At 38.1% G+C, this 17,589-nt stretch overlaps 1 protein-coding gene across 1 annotated transcript; it reads left to right on the top strand.

Annotated features, from left to right (window-relative positions):
- Positions 1 to 954: 954 nt before the first annotated feature.
- On the top strand, positions 955 to 12,660 carry LOC140229787 (uncharacterized). Its single transcript, XM_072310020.1, has 5 exons — positions 955 to 1,009; positions 5,449 to 5,796; positions 7,993 to 8,322; positions 10,701 to 10,945; positions 12,616 to 12,660. Exons 1-5 carry the CDS (start codon positions 955 to 957, stop codon positions 12,658 to 12,660), a joined length of 1,023 nt encoding a protein of 340 aa, XP_072166121.1.
- Positions 12,661 to 17,589: the final 4,929 nt, after the last annotated feature.

The following is a 17,589-nucleotide window of genomic DNA, read 5'->3' as shown; positions in this document are numbered from 1 at the left end:
AATCTACAGTAGGGACATATAACAACCATAATTACTACATAAATGACTGTGCAATTCACGACAGCCTGACAGCAAACAGGGAAAGTACGTGAAATATATACGTTGACAAGACCTTTATAGCATAGAAATATTCATTCATCAGTACATTAATAATTCAAAAGGCTATTGATCTATGTGTGTCTATGAATAACAACATTATTGTTAAGCTTTATGATAAGAGTGACAATAATGCTACAATATTGCTATACGAGTGCCTATTCCAGAATAACATGAGACGAACAACAGTCGGGCCCCTATTCAAATCTAGAAGGCACAGTTCCATGCCAGGAAAGGATATGATTGTACTATTCATATTGGTAGGATCCAACACACCAAAAAAAAAAAAAAATGGTTTGGTGGAAAAGATAAGGAAAGAATCACAAATAAAATGAATAAATACACAATTGAATGATGGGATAAGTAATTACAGAGATAGAGAAAAGATATAAGTAAATACAGAGATAGATCGATAAATAAATGACTAAATAGATATAGAAATAATCAAATTACAAGAATGATTCCATTTGTGTCCTGAGTTTTAAGGCATTATTTACCTTTGCGATGAACAAAAACCCAGCTATATGTTAAATGTTGGTAAATATATACAAAATGTGAACAACAGTTATGATAAACATGTTTCGAAACTAAACCGTCTGCAGTTATGGTTTAACAGTAAAACAGTGATACCTCATTGTATTTTAAGCTTTATTACGATTTTTTTTTTCATTTGGTCAATGGTAGGATGTGTGAGATACAACTGACCTTTATACATTATACGCTTCGAATGTGATATCTCAATCATTTCTTATGTCACAGCTCCAAATGGTAAACAATACCTTTAAATGTTCCGTTGAAGATATCAGAACTCTTTAAATCCACTTGTGACAGGAGTACGGCATGGACCTGTAAATCAACATGCTTCGATTGTTCGACGTTGTAGCTCTACTAGCAGCAGTCTTATCACTCTCAGGTACGTGCAAAATATACTAGTGGTAATGAGATTTCATGCTTTCAAGATTATCTTTCAGATAGAAAACAATATACTGATTTGTGTAACATTTAATGGCACAGAATCACGATTTCTCTCAATTAGTAGCGGAGTTCCACAAGGCTCAATTTTTGGGCCTCTTCTTCTTCTATTGTACGTCAATGATATATCTAATGCGTCACCTCTATTATCATTTAGTTTGTTTTGCTGATTACACGAACATTATGATCAATCAGAAAATAACTCGGAAATATCATTTAATACAGTATATCTGGAATTACCGAAAGTTTCTGAATGGTTTAGGTGAAATAGATTATCCCTGAATATAGGTTTAACTAATTTTTTACATGTCACGCATTATAACATTAGATCGGTTGGTACTCCTGTAAACATTAAAATTCACGAGTTATTTATTCAACAGAAACAATATTCCGTGTTGGTTTTTTTTTTTGCGTAGTCATTGATGAGAATTTCAGCTGTAATGCTCCTACACGTTTATTAATCGTTAGGTGTCGGAATCATCTCTAACTGAAGTTTATTCTATCCTTAAAAGGATCGTATAGTTTTGGTTGAGACTTAATTTCAGGTTTCTAGCATTTTTTTTTTTGTGAGATAATGAGAAACCTCTTATGAAATATGAAAGAGAATGTAATTCTATAGATATGAGGAATCCAACGTTTATTTGATGAAATTTGGTTTTGAAATGACTGAGATATCCAAAAAGGAGCGATTCTACAGTGTGGGACCCACACTTTATTACGATCGCTTGGTTTTACTTTGTTTTTGGATGATTCAGTCATTTCAAACCATCATCAAATAAACTTGAATTCCTCTTAAAACGGTATGCTCTGTTATCATTTCATAAGCGTTTTCTTGGTATCTCGCAACAGGGGCGTCATCAGCTTTTTTTCAAGGGGGGTGCGTTTTGAACCTAATGTAACGATATATATATATATTTTTTTTTTCGTTGGACAGACATTTGGAATATAGGAAGCTCTCAATCACTAGACTTTTACTGTTGTTGAGGGAAACCAAGCGGGGAAAGGGCGCCGGCGTACCTAGGATTTCATTTCTTTTTGTTTTCTTTGTTTGTTTGTTTGTTTGTTTTTGTGTTTGTTTGTTTGTTGTTGGTTTGTTTTTTTTTGTTTTGTTTTGTTGTTTTTTTTTTGTTTTTTTTTTTTTGGGGGGGGGGGGGTTAGTATGCGAGGGAGAGAGCGGGGGGGGGGAGGGTGTGGAGGTGGCTGTTGTTTCCCCCCCCCCCCCTCCCACGGTGAGAACTTTTTGCATTTTTTTTTTGGCGTGTTTTTATCGACTTGAAACAGTCCCACTTGTTTAAGGTAGCAGTACATTTTGATGGAATTTGTTGTTGAACAATGTGCCTATAAACTATATCATTTCAATAAACTTCTTGTATTGATTCTTACACTGATGTCATGAATGCGACCGAGCCCGAGCAAGCGGAGAGAGCGAGGGGGGATTTGATGCATGTTTTGCTTGTTTCATCGACTTGAAACAGTCCCACTTGTCTAAAGTTAAGCAGTGTGATGTAGATTATAAAGGGGGGGGGGGGGGTAATAAAGGGGGGAGGGCGCACCGGGCGCAACTGCCGGCAATTACTGGCAGCAACACCAGAAGAAAGGCATAATAATTAAATGCGAGCGAGCTTGAATATTTTGACATTTTGTACAGTAAAAAAAAAACAAAAAAAAACTGCCGTTTGTTGCTATATTTTTTCGCTTTGGAATTTAAGGGGGGCGCATCGGGCGCAACTCCTAGCAATTACTGGCAGCAATATCAGGAGAGCATAACGATTACATGCGAGCGAGCGGAGCGAGCGAGCTTGAAAATTTTACATTTTACAGTCCAAAAGCTGCAGTTCTTAGCGATATTTTTTCGCTTTGGAAATCAAGGGAGGGGGGCGCACCGGGCGGAACTGCTGGCAGTTACTGGCAGCAACATCAGGTGAATTGCATAACGATTCAATGCGAGCGAGAGAAGAGAGCGAGCTTGAAAATTTTACATTTTACAGTCCAAAAACTGCCGTTCTTAGCCATATTTTTTCGCTTTGGAAATTAAGGGAGGGGGCGCACCGGGCGCAACTGCAGACAATCAGGGGAATTGCATAAAGATTAAATGCGAGCGAGCTTGAAAATTGTGACATTTTACAGTCCAAAAACTGCCGTTTGTAGCTATATTTTTTTATTTATTTTTTTTTTTTTGCAGTAAAGGGGGGGGGGGGGGGCGCACCCGATGGAACTGCCGGCAATTACTGGCAGCAACTTCAGGAGAATGGCATTACGGTGCGCCCCTCCCCCTGGATCCGTCACTGGTAGTCAAGGGTGTCGTTTATGTTCATGACTGGGGGAGGTATGACCAGCGAGGTGGCGTCGAAGTGACCAAGCATGGGAAGGATGTCCAAAATCTATCTAAATAGTAAACACTGTATAGAATACACTTGTACTAGTAAATATGTATTAAATCAGTGCTGCCAGAACCAGGGGTGCGAATTGCTTTTGCCCACGATTTTTTTTTTGTTTTTTTTTTTCTTTGTCCCCGATGCAAAATTAAAAAAAAAAAAGAAACAGATAGAAAATAATAATTATTTAGGGTCCGGCGTTGAGGTCGCTCGCAGACTGAATTTTTTTTTTTTTTTTTTTTTTTTTTTTTAGGGTCTGAAGGGGGGTGCGTTCGCACCCAACGCACCCCCCCCCCCTGGTGACGCCCATGCGCAAAATGTTAAAAGCCCAATTCTCATCTCCACCAATACTATATCATTCCTTTAAGCACTACATTCTGTTAGATAATGTTATGGTATTACTATTTATATCTAATCGCAACATTCTTTGGGCTAATTGTGATAAAACTAACATTAATCCTATTTTGCAATTATTACAAATAATGAGCAATCCGCATTTGTAGAGGAACATCTTTTGCCAATACGGATCCATTGTCTCATAAGCTGAAAACGTTAAAAGTGACTGGCATAACTTTTTTTTCGAGTTGCAGTTTTTATATGTAAATATATAAACAAACATCTTACCTGACTTAATCTTTTGATTTTTTTATACTTTTAATAGCAGTATTCACTTATAAAAAAGGTTAATGCCAGAATCCCCCTTCAAATCCAAAATTGTTAGTACATGTATAACACATAAACCTATATGACATTAGAAAATGTGTTAGAAATATCTTCTAGTCGATTCTCACTAAAGGTAAATGAAAAGACATTTACAATCATTGTACGATGTATAGTGATTGCCGAATTTCTCTGTTATTCCATGACAGAGTTTTAAAGTTTCCTGCTTTATTTCCTTTGGATAGTCGTATTTTCTGATGTGTCATATCATTTTGATTTTGATTTTGATTTACATTACATGACTCGTGTCCATACACGATATGCTTACTTAAACATTATGTACATTATTTTCCTATATGCAAGATAATCTACAGATTTTTTTTCTAGAAAGCATACAAAAAACAAAGCTGCACTTGCACACTGCACCTTAAATCACCTTTGCACTAATGCAATTAATTTAATTGCAGCACTGTTTGATAGTTCTTTTTCTTAGGGATTCTAACCTATTAAGAAATCAGAAATAAGAATCAGTTGCACATTCGGTCTTTGAACCCGCCTGCATAAAATAATAAACATGGCTAAATTCAGGTGATTATCTTATTCCTTTTCCTTGCTATTTCTCCCTATTCTATAACACTAACGAGTTATATAGTCCACTAGCCGGTCACTTTTCTGAAGTGAACACAGTCCAAGAGCTTGGCATAAAGTGAAATATAGGCCCAAAGTGCTCCACAGTTCACGAGCTACACACTATACACACTGGAAGTTTAAGTCTCATGACACTAGGCAAAATAATGATTAGTTCCCCGAGTTTGACACTAGCCAAAAACTCTTACGAGCTCGACATTACATTGTGGATTTAAAATACAGTATTTGTATAGTGTCGGAATCGTGGAACTTTCCATGCCTATAGTATTGAGCTATATAGTGGACCTTTATTTACCTCGTGTCGAGCTCACAGGTCTTTTTCTACCATTTATTGAATGTTTATATATTTATGTGTTATGCACTGTTTATGGCAAATGGGATTAGCAGTAGTTGTTGAATTGCTCAGAATTTAACATCAAAATATTGTGAAGTGCAGTCATTTCAACTGTAACAAACTACACAACAATGTAAAAATAAGCATTATGAAATTGAATAAGATGGCAGACTGTCGTATTGATTAACAAATGTCTATTATTATGCTTAATGATACAATGTATATAGCTGTGGGGTGTTTTTGTGTGTGTGTGTGTGTGCTATATCAAGCCTGCAGGTAGATCGAGAGCAGTTGTTGAATATCTCGTCAAATCCCAGTGTTACCCATCTTTTGTGCTTCTTATTATTCATCAAACTTATACAGTTGCATACCCAGTCGAGGAAATTGTGGTTACCACTGAACCAGAAGTGAAACTACAACAAGGTTTGCCCGGATCGGTGCCATGCTCGGTGACCCGGAAGGTATCCGTAGTCTTCTGGAAGAAAGGAGACACAATCGACACTGCCACCACTGTTGTCATATTGGATACCTTTTACAACAATGGAGAAATCAGCGGTCCAGGTTTTGAAGATGGGGAGTTCACAGTCGCCTCAAATTATTCCCTCATCTTTACTACCGCACGATCGGAAGACTCTGGGAGATACTTCTGTGAGGTGTATGATGACGAAACAGGAGTCCTGTACAGGAATTATTCAGATGTGACGGTATTCGGTAATTAATCTTTAAGAGTGAATTATTGTCCACATCCACACTACAATGCAAGAATGGAATTAATTCGACCAAACTAAGTAAAAAATATTTTAAAGAGATCAGTTGGATATGCACACGTTTAGACAATGTTTTTTACAAAAAGTGAAAAGCCTAATATTTTCATCTTACATACGTCCATCGTGTATTTTTATCCCTTAGTAAAATATCGAGATATGGAAATTGTCAGAAGTCATGTTATTATTACAATATTGTTTCCACTTTCATCTTTAGTTTACAAAGTTTGCATAAAAAACGATTACTCCTTGTCTTTGAAACTTTATATGCGATCTAATATTCTTAGTAGAGATAAGACCCCATACAATATTACAATAATTAATATGTGGTGAATCAAAGCATGATATAACATATTAAAAACATTTTTAGGAAGATGCTGTAATGTACAAGTATTCAAAACCTCTCTATTCTTTTTGAAATTCATGAAATTCTTCCGTCGAGATGTTTTTCATTGCAAGTGATTGACAAATTGCCCTACATCGACGTGAATAAGCAATGACTTGATCAGTGTTTGAGTAGAAGTCATGACGAAAAATCATGGGCGTACATACTCTCTATACTTTATAATACTGGTTATTTCATCACTACGATAATTCTAGGATATTCTTTCATCTTAAAGACTCCCCGAAATTTTGTACTTACAACCCTATAAATGTCATATTCTTAAGATATAGTTGCAGATTATGGTCTGTTATAATTCGCGTACTAAAAGAAATATAGGCCTAATGATTTTTATCTACATTCTAAATCAACTCATCAGTTTCCATCCGATCACTAAACGAAATATTATGCAACCGACTATTAACAATTTCAAATAATTTATTTGGATCTAAGCTCTTACAAAATACTATGTTGTCATCTGCAAATAAGATATAACTTACGTGTTGAGTTGACAACGGCAATTAAATCGTTGATAAATGTGACCGTGCACCTCAAAACGAACATAAAGTTGCACACACTGATTTTGCGTGAGGACTGAAAATAGGTGAAATGGGTCAACCTAGCCGAACTTGACTTTTTCATATTTTCTGAAAGAGCGGATCTTCTTTTACATTATGCAAAAAAATGGTATCATAAAACAGGCAGGAAAGTGTGTTTTTTTAGCAGTTTATCTCGAACATTTTTGGTAGAATAGTGTGATTAGGTATGTCTTTAGAATCCCTTTTTCATTTCTGAAAAACCTTGTCCACACTCTTCACTTTCAACTCTAATAACTTTCGAAAGGATCGTGCTACTGCTTTGAAAGTTGGCATTAATTATGGACAGAATGTTTTCATGAGGCATGCTTAATTTCACCTTAATCTAATAATCCCTTCATTGTTGTTACTCTGGTGGTTTACTTCCTGTTTTTTGTCCCATTCATCGCACAGCCAGCACGGTTTGGTAAAGATTAAGCGCTTGAATAGACACTGTACTTCAGAGCCTCTTTTCTCAGTTCACACTTTTCCTGAGTTTGTGCTTTTTTTCCAATATTTAGATAGGTTAAGAGAGTCCATTTGATTTGAGTTATACATCATTTTAAAGCTTAAATTCTGCCCTTTCAGAATATGGTCTTTACTAAAAATTCATGTCTCTGGCGACTTTTTGTTTGTTTTGAGGTGCAGGGTCACAAATATAGTGGGCCTAAAATCCACCCGTGTGGCTCAATACAATTCATTGTTCTGATATCACATTCACCTTTTATTAACTACTAAATACAATCAATTGTTGACTACAATACATAATATAATTTTTGTTGTGAAATGAAATGATATATAACATTAAAGTGTTTGATAACATTTAAAGACAGCGAGACAATTTTCCCGTAGTGGTAGTCTGGCTATTTTTTTTTTTTCTCAGTAATGTAGATTAATTTTGAATAGAATTCATATGTATAAATAGAGTAATGTCAGCAATCCAAAACTCCCAACGTCTCTGTCTTGATGTAAAAAAACCTGTTTTCAAGTAACCTCTTAACCTCTGCCTACCTTCACCAATGTTGCTGTTATATGACATCGATTGAGATCATGACAGTTTGCTTCAAATATCGATGTGCAGCGTGCTGATATAGGGACACCATACTCATAGTTGGAAAATAAACATGGACTAATGATACTCCTTAAACATCTCTTGCGGACGCACATTAATCCTATTCTTACTCAGATCCACCAGTCATCACGGATAAAAGACGTGTTGTGGCGTACGGTGACCAGGCGATTCTCAGGTGTCGATATGAGGGGGCAGTTTACGCAGTCTACTGGCTAAAAGGGGATACCTACACGGACGCAGACAGGCTTGTGGTACTTGACCTGTACTATGAGATAGGAGAGCGAAAAGGTCCTGGGTACGACCAGGGTTGGTATAACATATCCGACGACCACTCTCTTGTCATCAGCTCAACAAGAATAAGAGATAGTGGAAAATATTTTTGTGTTGTGTCAGACCTAGCAACCGGTAGACTTCTCATCAACTCGACGTTCGTTGACGTTGTTGGTAAGTTCTTACGTGCAATCTGTATGATATGACGAATGGGAATTATCAATGGGGTCATACCACGAGACCGCCACCCACGAGTCATACGGTCCATGAGACCGACATCAAAAATAGGTACATGAGTCATACAGCCCATGAGTTGTACAGCTCACGAGCCATACACCCCATGAGTTTGACACTACGCAATAAGGCTCACTAGCCAAGCAGTGTGCAATAAGGCTCACAAGACCGACACTGACACTAGGCAAAGAAGGCTCACGAGATCAACAGGATGAACAGCACCATCTACATGTTAATTACAAATATTATGTAACTGTATAGGGTGTTCCATGAAGGGAAAACTACATCCTGGCGGGTGTGATTTTCCTACCGCTATCGAGAGAGAGAGAGAGAGAGATTGTAACTAATTGAACAGCACAATGCAATCAACGACATCAAGTATGTATTTCTATACGTGTGGTTTTTAGGGGGCAGTTCCGTCACGTTAAGAGGAGGGACATTGTTACCAAGTTGTTTTTTATTGTCTTCATTGGACCCCCCCCCCCAAAAAAAAGAAAGAAATGAATAAATAGATTTATGAAAAAATGATAGAGCACAAGAACCGTGTATGGTTTGATCTCAGATTCCATCGTGCTATTTCAAATAAGTTTTCCCTATTTGCAGCTAGGACAGGGTGTACTACTAATTCTTCCCCTTTTCTTTCACGCTTCACAACTTAAGTAGGCCTTATAAGATATCCTGGCCGTCTATTTATTAAATACCCACCGGCTTAGAGTTAAATTTGTAACTTTGTCTGTAACTACAATGTATGATATTCAACGGATGAAAACCTTTTATATCGCAGAAATATACCTCGTCCTCAAAACGGTACATTTTTACATGAAATAAAATAGCTGTTTTCATGGCTGTATCTCCTTTTTCCGAATCCTTAACAGCACCTTGATATTATAGATGATAGATGATTACTTTATTTTCAGTGAAGTTATACTATTCAACACCTTTGCAGATGACTACTCCCCCTCCATATCACGAAAAGCATGGTGTGCACTGCAACATTGACCTTTTTTTATACATTCTTGTAAACTCCATTTTACAGCTGGGTATTTTTTCTAGTTGGTTGATCTGAATGTCCACAACATTTTGTTTTATTTTTTTCTAAGTAGGTGTATACCGGCATGTATTTTGTGGAAGGGTGTTTGGGCATTTTCGAAATTAATGGGGAAAGATATTATGCACACTTTTACTGAATTTTGTTAATTTTTTTTCACAAATACTCACACGCGCAAACACAATTAAAGATCTTGAACCTTTCAGGGGGTGAGGGAGAGCAATTGACAGGGTAGTACCCCATCAGCAATTCTCCTTTTCCATCTTATATCTTCAATCCTTATGCAATTATCTGGACACCCTATGGTCTGAAGGTGGGCAGGCGCTGTTCATCCTGTCGGTCTCGTGGGCCTTCTTTGCCTAGTGTCGGTCTCGTGAGCCTCTTTTGCCTATCGTGTCGGTCTCGTGAGCCTTTTGTGCGTAGTGCCGAACTCATGGGCTTATTTTACTTGATGTCGAACTCATGGGCTGTATAACTACCGGGCTGTATGACTTGTGAGCTGTATGACTCATGGGCTGTATGACTTGTGAGCTGTATGACTCGTGGATGTTGGTCTCGTGACGTGCATTCTTATTAACATGACAATGATTCAATGATGATTCAATCTTTTATAGTGTCACATCATGATTGCTTTATCACTGAGCATGATACCTATTATAATTTTTGAATTATTTGTACTCGTAGTTGATTTACATGTCTGTTTCTCTTGTTGATATTGTAAAGCGCTCGGATACATTTTGGTTTTGAGCGCTATATATATGTTTTTATATCATTATCATATAGTCAATATTATCATTTCTACCCAAGGAATCATTTCGAAACAAATAAATCATTGTTCATATTCAGGTCTGGTATATATAGCATAAGATTCTAATTTTCAGCCAAATTTGAATGTTGATTTTATTCTATATAATAACCCTCTGAATACCATGTTGATCAAAGTGAATTGAAGGGTGACCGGTGAGTTTCCCTGAAATAGAGTGGTTGGTTTAAACATTAATCATAAGATGGAAAATAGCAAACCTTACTTCAGCTCACTTGTAGTGGTAGGTATACAGGATACAGGATTGTGAACTGTAATGCCAAACAATCATTTGGGTTTTCGGTTGTATGTTTGTAGACATATGAAACAAATTGCTCTACATGAAAAGGGATAGGTAAGTGTTTAAAAAAAAGTGTTAAAAAATGTTCATATACCTTTTCAATGCCAAATCACATGTTAATAATCATAATGATCTGGATGTCAATCCGTCCTTTCTTGTTACTTAAGCATTTGCCGATGAGCTCAGTCCGATTGCAGTCGAAAATTGCCGAAAAAATGGTACTGACAGATGTGTGTATTACATCGCCCCATCCGAATCAACGATTCAGCTGAAATGCAAAGTGGTTGGTGTGCGGCCAGCAGTGAACTTGACATGGATCGACGCCTTCACCGGTGAAGTGCTACCAGCGGGGAAAACCAACAGGACGCTGGACTGGGAGACGGGACTCATATCTGTGTACCGAGTTACCCAAGTAAGAAGCAACATGTCACTGGGATTTACACAATACTTTCTTTGTATGTTTATGCCAATTATTCTTTATTAGCCCTTTTTTCATCTCATAACAATTATAAAGACAACACATTAATGAATGAGATAAGTTATATATTACTTTTGTAGGCTATTACCACACACACGAGAAAGCTTCCCTATCGACATTCCAATATAATTATAGTTGAACTATCTTCACCAGCGCCTGCAAATGTAATAATCACGGTAGACAGGTTTCATCTTTATCGATGAAAATAATTAAACCAGTGACCTCTACCCAACAATGTTGTGTAGAAATCTAAACTATGCTTCGAACATGATTTATTTTAACATTTGTTGCCGCTGTAGATTTCTGGATCAGATTTCGATCAGGACTGGATATGCCAAGCGAATGGAAAAGCAGTAAGAGGGACTTCCCGTCTGACCGTTTTACTGAAAAGGGAGCCTCAAGGTATTTACGAGTAAACTAGCATATTAAATTGTAGTTTTTGAAAGCTGTCAAAACCAAACGTTTGTGCTTTTCAATCATTCCAAGTTGTGAGGTAATAAATGTGATCCAGATCAAGAAAACATGTGAGGCCTTGAAACTTCATCTGTCGTTTTATATTTGATTAAGATAACTACACGTTTGTTGTCCCATAGTTACAATGCAATCGAGTCAATCTATTTCGAAGAGAGATGAGTAAGGGTTTTACGTTGCCATTTCAATTAGATAGATTACTACCACCATTTTGTTTCTTTAGATTTTATTTTTGAGTTGAAAGGCAATTTAAGCATAGACTGATATTTCATTTGGTTTCCAAACATTTCTTTTTTCAAGACAACCCATGATTTGTCGTTAATTCAGTCACACACCTATACACCTGGGCGCCTGGGTTGAGAGCGACATTGTGGATAATACGCGTCTTTTACAAGAAGGAGCGCACGAAATAGGATTCGAATTCAAGACCTTCTGCTTGAAAGCTTATCACAGGGACCTTTCATTCCATGTTCTACAATCTTGCTCTTTTTTGTTGGGGGGGGGGGCTTAAAAATGTAGTGATGTTGACAAAACATTGAAAATTTCTATCAACTCGAGCGTTCAGCGGGAGACACAAAAGTAAGTTAAAACGATAATGCATTTTAATAACAGTATCAGCGGAAATCACAACTTTGCAGTAAATGATATCATGGTCTATTATTAAACAACGCGCCCACCCGTGCGAACCGGGTTCTTAGCCACATGCACACAAAATTGCAATTTTTATCGGTAAAAAAAATGTCTCTAAGATCCCCTCTACAAGTTGTCATATCTAACTCAAAATGTTAACGTATCAACAATATCTAGAAGAGAAAAAAGTGTATATTTTTAAAATTCATGTCAGAAACGAACTAGAGATTTATAACGCGCAGATGGGAGATTGTTGGATCCCTTTGTCAATTAAACAATATTTCTATTTTTTGTGTGTATGTGTGCATGTTTTACTTTGTCAGAGATCAAATAACTTTTTGAACAAATGATTTTCCTTTTTCGCTGTTTTATATCGATCTTCTTGTGAAAGTAAACTGAGCTTAGCTTCACGTTTTTACGTATATAACTATGTCACTGCTATTTTATCAGCTTCGTCCATAGTTTTCGTTTCTATTACTAATTATATGACTGCTTCCTTATAGGAGATCCAAGTTCGCATGGTCGGAGTTCCACGCCGGCTCTCGTAGCAACTTTAGTGATGCTCGTATTGATGGGACTGACTTCTGTGACGGTTATAGGCTTGTTCCTTTGGAAAAGTAAGTTAGGAATCATACGGCTAAGATAAATTCAGTCATAATTGCCTCCATAATTATTGTGGATAAAGGAAAGATCCTTGCGATGTTGTTAGAAGCGGAAATTCAATCGGGCGCCGCACAGTGGCGACCATCACTGGTTCGTCTGTTTACTGATTTTGTCTGTTTAAAACTGGTTTTATGTTTTATTCGTGTCAACCGGACGACAAAGATGTTGTACACATCCCTAAGAACAGTCATGGCGCTTTTTGTGACACTTCTGGTCCTTGGAACCATGTTTATGACCACTTTGACCTTGGAATTGGATCCACAACCTGCCAGTCTGATATACACACGGACCGAGCTGCTCAACCTTCGCTGCGCTACGGCGGACAACCTACCTACTGGGTATAAGGACTTCCCGCGTGATATCAAACCACGTAAGCGAGGTAAGCGGGGCGGGATCAGGACACGGATCAGGAAAAGGGGTACAAAGACACCCCTTCCCACGATTATTCTTGGAAATGTACGTTCATTACCTAACAAGATGGAGGAACTTGAAACATTAACTAGGTATATGAATGAATATAGAGATTCTAGTCTCTTAGCTTTCACTGAAACTTGGTTGAACGATAGTATTCCTGACAGCGCCGTTGAAATCCCCCATTTCCACCTCGTGAGAGGGGATAGGACTGAGGAGTCAGGGAAAAAGAGAGGAGGGGGTGTGTGTTTGTACATCAACAAGAAATGGTGTCAAAATTGGTCATTGAAATATACTGTATGTAAGCCAGATATTGAACTCATCACTGTAGGATTACGGCCCTTCTATCTCCCCCGTGAGTTTCCACAGATCTTTGTAACAGTAGTGTACATACAACCACGAGCTGATGTTACTGTAGCGAGCGAATGCTTAGCGGAAAAAGTACAACAACTGGCATCTGGGTCCCCCGATGCCCCCATTCTCATCATGGGCGACTTCAATCAGTGTCGCCTGAAAAATGTATTGCCAACCTACGACCAGTATGTTACAATTCCAACAAGGGGCAACAACACACTCGATTTGTGTTACGGGAATGTGAAGAATGCATATACCGCTAAACCATGTCACCAGCTGGGGAAATCTGATCATCTTAACGTACAACTATTGCCGACCTATAAACCGAGACTGAAACGCTGCAGACCGGTTACCAAGCAACGATATGCCTGGACAGATGATGCTACTGAGAAACTCCGTGCTTCGCTTGACTGCACGGATTGGGATGTATTGTTCGACTCAGCCGATTCACTGGAAGAGGCCACGGACATAATCTCCAGCTACATTAAGTTCAACGTTGATGCCATCGTGCCCCGAAAGATTTTTAAGGTTTACCCAAATAATAAGCTCTGGGTAACAAAGGAACTTCGGGACCTGTTAAAGGAAAAGAATGCTGCACTAACAGGAGGTGATAAAACACGTGTAAAGGTGCTGCAAAAAGACATAAAAAGACAGATTGATAAGTGTAAGCTGTCATATAAAGAGAAGCTGGAAAGAAATTTCAGTGAAAATAACCCGGCTTCTGCATGGAGAACAATGGACATGATCACAGGGTATAAACAGAAGTCGGCTACCGTGGACTTCGAGGTCACACAGATTTTTGTAGATGATTTAAATGACTTCTATTGCAGATTTGAGGTGGACTTCACCCTGCAGAATGAGGCTATCGTTTGTAGTTTAAGAAATGCACTAACTGAAATGGGTTCTGAAAACTATGTAAACCTCACTGAACACGAGGTTAGGGTTGTGCTTGGTTCAGTGCGTCCTAATAAGGCCCCTGGGCCTGATGGTACAACACTATCAGCAACAAAATCCTTGCTCTATGTAAGAGTCAACTATCGGGTATCTTAACTAAGATATTCCAATGTTCATTAGACCATGGATCTATTCCCCGCCTATGGAAGATGTCATTAATCAAATCCATCCCAAAGAAAAAGAAGGCATCGGAGTTTAATGACTTCAGACCGATCTCACTTACCTGTAGCGTAATGAAGTGCTTTGAGAAGGTAGTACTAAAACATCTTCTTAACTACTCTTCCTCTCAAATCGATCCCATGCAGTTCGCATACAGAAGTAAGAGGGGCGTCGAAGATGCAGTTTTAACATACTTGCACAAAATGTACTCCCACTTGGACAAAACTAAGACGTATGTAAGATCTACCTTTGTTGACTTTTCTAGTGCATTTAATACTATTGTAACTCACCTTTTGACACAAAAATTGATTTCTTTTAATGTGCACCCTCAAATCATCCTATGGATCCAAGATTTCCTCAGTAACCGACCTCAGAAGGTTATAATGGGTAATGTTCAATCTAGTATGAAAATTCTGAACACAGGAGCACCGCAAGGATGCGTCCTGTCCCCAGTACTTTTTTCATTGTACACCAGTGACTGTCGATGTTCGTCAAATCAGTGTAGCATCATAAAATACGCAGATGATACTGTCATCACAGGTTATCTTGCATCTGATGACATTGAAGCATACACCAGCATAGTTGAAAGTTTTGTAAAATGGTGTGATGATCATTTCCTACTGTTAAATGTGTCAAAAACAAAGGAGTTGATCATAGATCACAGACGTAATGCTACAGAGCATACACTCTAAAAAATTCGGGGTTAAAAATGACCCCGAACGGGATTGAAAATGACCCCGCATACTTGGTCAACTATGCACTAACCCCGTGCGGGGTCACTTTAACCCCGCATTGCGGGGTCACCCGAAATGACCCTGCAGCGGGGTTAAAATTTACCTCCGGCGGGGTTGAAATTCAACCCCGTTGCGGGGTCATTTCTAGATGACCCCGAACGATTTCGGGGTCATTTCAAAATGACCCCGCATGATTGCGGGGTCATTTCAAAAATAACCCCGCATGACTTGCGGGGTCATTAATCCGACCTTTTATGGGCAGCCAAAAATGACGAATTATTTTCACAAATGTCAAATTTTCACATCAAATTTATAAACAGATTAACATGAATCTAATTTTTTTTCTACCCAGAGCAAAATGTAAAGTGGGCCTACATATCAACATGATACGGCATTCCTTGATCATTAAAAAGAAAGAAAAGAAAATGAAAGCGTACATTTAGAGTCTACCAAGCAGTCTTGAAGAATCATCGATCACTGGCGTAATTTGTATGCTTTGTATTGATCAATAATACCAAAATATCAGAATCAGCTCTGCAATGATTCCTTTCTGCTTAAGCAGATTTTGGAGAAAGTGGGCGTGTGTCAAAAGATGTTAAGATTATAGATATGACTTGTAATCGTCGATAATGATTATGAATAGATATAAGTTCATCAGTTTTCCTGGGATTAGAAAAACGATTTTAACTTAGTATAACATGTAAAAATTATTTCAGTTTTACACAACTAACACAAAAGCACACAAATCACTGCAAAGTACTAGTCTTCTTTTCTTTCCCAATTTATTTAGCACTACGATTCTATCAGAAGAAATTCAACACTTGATCGTGATCATTTTTTTTTAATTCTTTGTTACAAGCATGCGTTTGTTTACAGTTGGATTTAAAAGATAAAGCTAACCAATTTACAATTGGACAAAAATCAAAACAAAACTGTTCAATAATAGGGTTCTATAGAACCCGGGGCCAGAGTTGTCTATTTCTATAGACGGATTCAAGCGACTGTTCATGGAAGTGCGCCCTCTTAAGGCGACGCCATAACTGGGGGCCAAATAGGCCGGGTCGGCAAGCGCCCTGCGTGCGTGGCGCGCGCGGCAAGGGTGCCAGCGGCAGCCAGTGCTTTTACCACCCGGCGCCAGCCGGCCAGCTAGCTATCTCTGGCGCTGGCAATGATCGACGCAACTGGCTTTGTGACAACTAGAGTCTACATTTTTTTTTTTCGCTAGCTAATTAAAAAGAAATAAAATTAAACAACTTTTACCAACTATGAGCGAATGGGTAGAGGACATACGGCTGTAGCCAAATTTGAATTTCAAGGTAAATATCGGTACGATCCGTGAATGTTTGTGGACTCTATATCTTTGGCGATGACTTGGATACTCGCGTGTAAGCCCCGTATATTTACATTTGTGTAAGAGAACAAAAACCGCTGAGGAGAATTATTGCTAGGCACAGGCAGACGTCTTGCTAATAAGCCTAGGCTGTTGACAAGTTAACTGATATAATTAAATACAAATAATGAATAAGAATCTTGAGCTAGATATGGCACAATAAATTGCAAGCTATCACTTAACTTAACCTTTTTAGGGCAGGCTTTTTTGCCTTTACTCGGGAGTGTCGGGCCAGCAGGGTAGAATCTGTCTAACGTTAGATCTTGTCTAGAAATCTAGGCAAGAGTCCAGACTAGATCTAGACCTATTGACTTGTAGAACCCTACATCCTATATCATTTTCGGTTGTCGATAACTTCAGGCAAGCCTAAGTAAACCAGACGGAATATAAATCTAGGTGTTTCTAGGCCGTATACACTGTATGCCTAAACTTAAGTTAGGACTACGTCGCCTGATGTCTACAACCAAAACTTCTACTGTACGGTAGGTCGAAGTAACCTTGCATAACATCACGCTAACGCATAGATCCCTAATTAATATTATCATCTACAAAAGTGGTTTGCCACCATCCATGGTTTAAAATTTATAAGTATCACTTTCTCAAAAGTCAAATTCAGAGTTCCAGATCAAAATAGAATACTGAATAGGCCTATGGTCAATTCAGTGCTGAACATTGAAGAAGTGAAAACAATATAAGAATTTAACGCATCTTGAAACATTTATTTAGCCGTAGTGTAGGCTGTAAAATGTTTGTCATAATGATAAGTCTAGCCAGGAAGTGTATTCTAACTTTGGCAAGTAGGACATCAAGGA

The sequence above is a fragment of the Diadema setosum genome, chromosome 6, assembly GCF_964275005.1.
Source record: "Diadema setosum chromosome 6, eeDiaSeto1, whole genome shotgun sequence".
Lineage (NCBI taxonomy): Eukaryota > Metazoa > Echinodermata > Echinoidea > Diadematoida > Diadematidae > Diadema > Diadema setosum.
Note: the sequence above shows the minus strand (reverse complement) of the source record. Positions and strands in the feature narration are given on the sequence as shown.

Excerpts from the sequence above, each read along its gene's own strand:
- LOC140229787 (XM_072310020.1), top strand. The coding sequence starts at position 955 with ATGCTTCGATTGTTCGACGTTGTAGCTCTACTAGCAGCAGTCTTATCA. Across the intron at positions 5,797-7,992 it reads TTCAGATGTGACGGTATTCG|ATCCACCAGTCATCACGGAT; the intron begins GTAATTAATCTT and ends ATTCTTACTCAG. Across the intron at positions 10,946-12,615 it reads CTGTGTACCGAGTTACCCAA|GAGATCCAAGTTCGCATGGT; the intron begins GTAAGAAGCAAC and ends GCTTCCTTATAG.